At 53.4% G+C, this 2,500-nt stretch overlaps 1 protein-coding gene across 1 annotated transcript in view; it reads left to right on the top strand.

Moving 5' to 3' along the window:
* Positions 1-2,500, top strand: part of LOC122254242 (colorectal mutant cancer protein) — a 123,899-nt gene that overhangs the window by 106,276 nt on the left and 15,123 nt on the right. The window contains exon 7 of the mRNA XM_086554460.1: positions 1,832-2,045. Within this exon, the coding sequence (XP_086410586.1) occupies positions 1,832-2,045 (214 nt within the window). The remainder of the gene's footprint in view (positions 1-1,831; positions 2,046-2,500) is intronic.

Here is a 2,500-nt window from a genome sequence, read left to right on the forward strand (position 1 = left end):
GGAGAGGGGAGAGGGGGAGGGAAGAGGGGAGAGAGGAGAGAGGGAAGAGGGGGGAGAGGTGAGAGGCACGTCGGGGAGGAGAGGTAGAGGGGAGAGGGGAGGGTAAAAGGCCCAACACCCACACAGCAGGGGACCGACAGCGCACAGCCCACCACAGAAGAGAGGGGAGAGGAGAGAGAGGTGAGAGGGGAGGAGAGAAAAGGAGAGGAGAGAAGGGAGAGGGAAGAGGGGAGAGAGGTGAGAGGTGAGAGAGGTGAGAGGTGAGAGGTGAGGAGAGGGGAGAGGGGGAGGGTAAAACGGAGAGGGAAGAGGGGAGAAGGAGAAGAGGGGAGGAGAGGGGGAGGGTAAAAGGGAGAATGGAAGAGGGGAGAAAGAGAAGAGAGGGAAGAGGGGAGAAACAGAAGAGAGAGGAGAGGGGAGAAGGGGAGAGGGGGAAAGGGGGAGAGGGGAGAAGGGGAGGGAAGAGGTAAGAGTGGAGAGGGAAAAAAGAGAGCAAGATGGGAGAGGAGGAGAAGAGAGAGAATAGAGGAAAGAGGATAGAGGGGAGGGGGGAAGAGGAAAGAGGAAAGAGGGGACAGAAGCAGGAAATTGGGGTAGAGGCTAACAGATAGGCAGATTATTGCAAGGAAAAGGAAGCAGGGAAGAGGCGAGGCTCAGAGGAGCCAGAGAGTAGGCCAGACATTGCAGAACCAGTAGACAAGAAAGAGGGGCGAAGCAGGTCATAACAAGAAAAGGAGACAGAAGGAAGGGAAGAGAAGGGTAGGGAAAGGCAGGGGAGGAGGAGAGGGGAGACAGGGATAGGCAAATCATAAAGGACACGAGGGAAAGCGAGAGGATAGAGGAATAGGAAGGAAGGATAGGAAAGGGTAAGTATCCGAAAAGGTTAAAAGGCAACTGAAGGGTAAATGTAATGATGATGAAAGTAAAGTGAATTAAAGATATATAATGAAGAAAAATCGTAATAGTGTTTTGGAGAAAAGGTTAGTGAAGATTGTATAATTATAACGACATAACTTCTGAAAATGTTTATTGAAAATATTTGTTGGTATCTGTTTTTTCTAGAATAGTTGCAAGAAGATTAATCAACATGAGGTTTATATCATGTCTCTATTTCTTATGATAATAATAAAAAAAAAAACATCAGAAGCATCACTGTCAAAACTCATCATTCTTGTCAATTAGAAAGCAACACCACCATCACATCACACCACATTACATTCCCTCCCCCCCTCATACTCACACATACTCCCTCCCTTCCCACATATCCACACCCACCCTTCCCACACTCACACTCCCACATCCCGCCTTCCCCCTCCCCATCACCCCCCACCCAAAAAACACCCCCCACACCCACCCTTCCCACACTCCCACTCCCACATCCCTCCCTCACCCTCACCCCCCCACCCAAAAAACACCCCCCACACCCACTCTTCTCAAACTCCCACTCCCACATCCCGCCCATCCCCTCCACACACCCAAATAACATCCCCCCACACCCACCCTTCCCACACTCCCACTCCCACATCCCCCCCTCACCCTCACCCCCACCCAAAAAACACCCCCACACCCACTCTTCCCAAACTCCCACTCCCACAATCCCCCCTCACCCTCACCCCCCCACCCAAAAAACACCCCCCACACCCACTCTTCCCAAACTCCCACTCCTACAATACCCCCTCACCCTCACCCCCCCAAAAAAAAAAAAAAAAAAACACCCCCCACACCCACCCTCCCCTCCACCCACCCAAAAAACACCCCCAACCCCCCAACAACCCATCCCACTCCAACATATCTAACCACCCCCACCTCTCTCCCCTTCTCTCCCAAACAGCTCGAGAAAGTGCGAGTGGAGAGAGAGAGCGAGGACAGACTAGACTCCCAGGCCCAGCGTTACGAGGAGAGACTCACCGAATTGCACTCAGTGATTGCAGAGCTCTCGCGCAAGATCGACCAACAGCGCATCAACGTCATAGCCGAGGAGGAGGCGGCGGTTCCCGAAGAGTACTCGCAGTCGGAACTCTCGCACGACCAGCACGATGCGACCGGTAGGTGTTGGGGTGTTGGGGTGTTGGGTGTTGGGGGTTGGGGTGGGTGTTGGGTGGGGATGTTGGGGTGTTGGGGGTGTTGGGTGTTGGGGTGGGGGGGTGAGGGTAGAGGGTGTTGGGGTGTTGGGGTTGGGGTAGGGGGATGGAGTGGGGGTAGGGGTAAGGGTAGGGGATGGGGGTTGGGGGTAGGGGTAAGGGTGGGGGGCAGGAATAATGGTGGGGGTAGGGATAAGGGATGGGTGTGGGGGTGGGGGTAGGGGTGGGGGTGGGGTTATGGGTAGGGGTAAAGGTGGGGGTAAGGATGGGGATGGGAATAGGGGTGGGGGTAGGGGTGGAGGGGGATGGTGTTTTAGATGGTAGTGTTTTTTTTTCCTTTTTTCCTATAAGAATCTGTTTAAGGAAGGTAATACTTCTTACTCGCGGATGTAGATGTTATGATATTTGTTTTTGTTTTT

Source organism: Penaeus japonicus, unplaced genomic scaffold, assembly GCF_977035675.1.
Source record: "Penaeus japonicus unplaced genomic scaffold, GWHDUDI00000001_assembly GWHDUDI00000029, whole genome shotgun sequence".
NCBI lineage: Eukaryota > Metazoa > Arthropoda > Malacostraca > Decapoda > Penaeidae > Penaeus > Penaeus japonicus.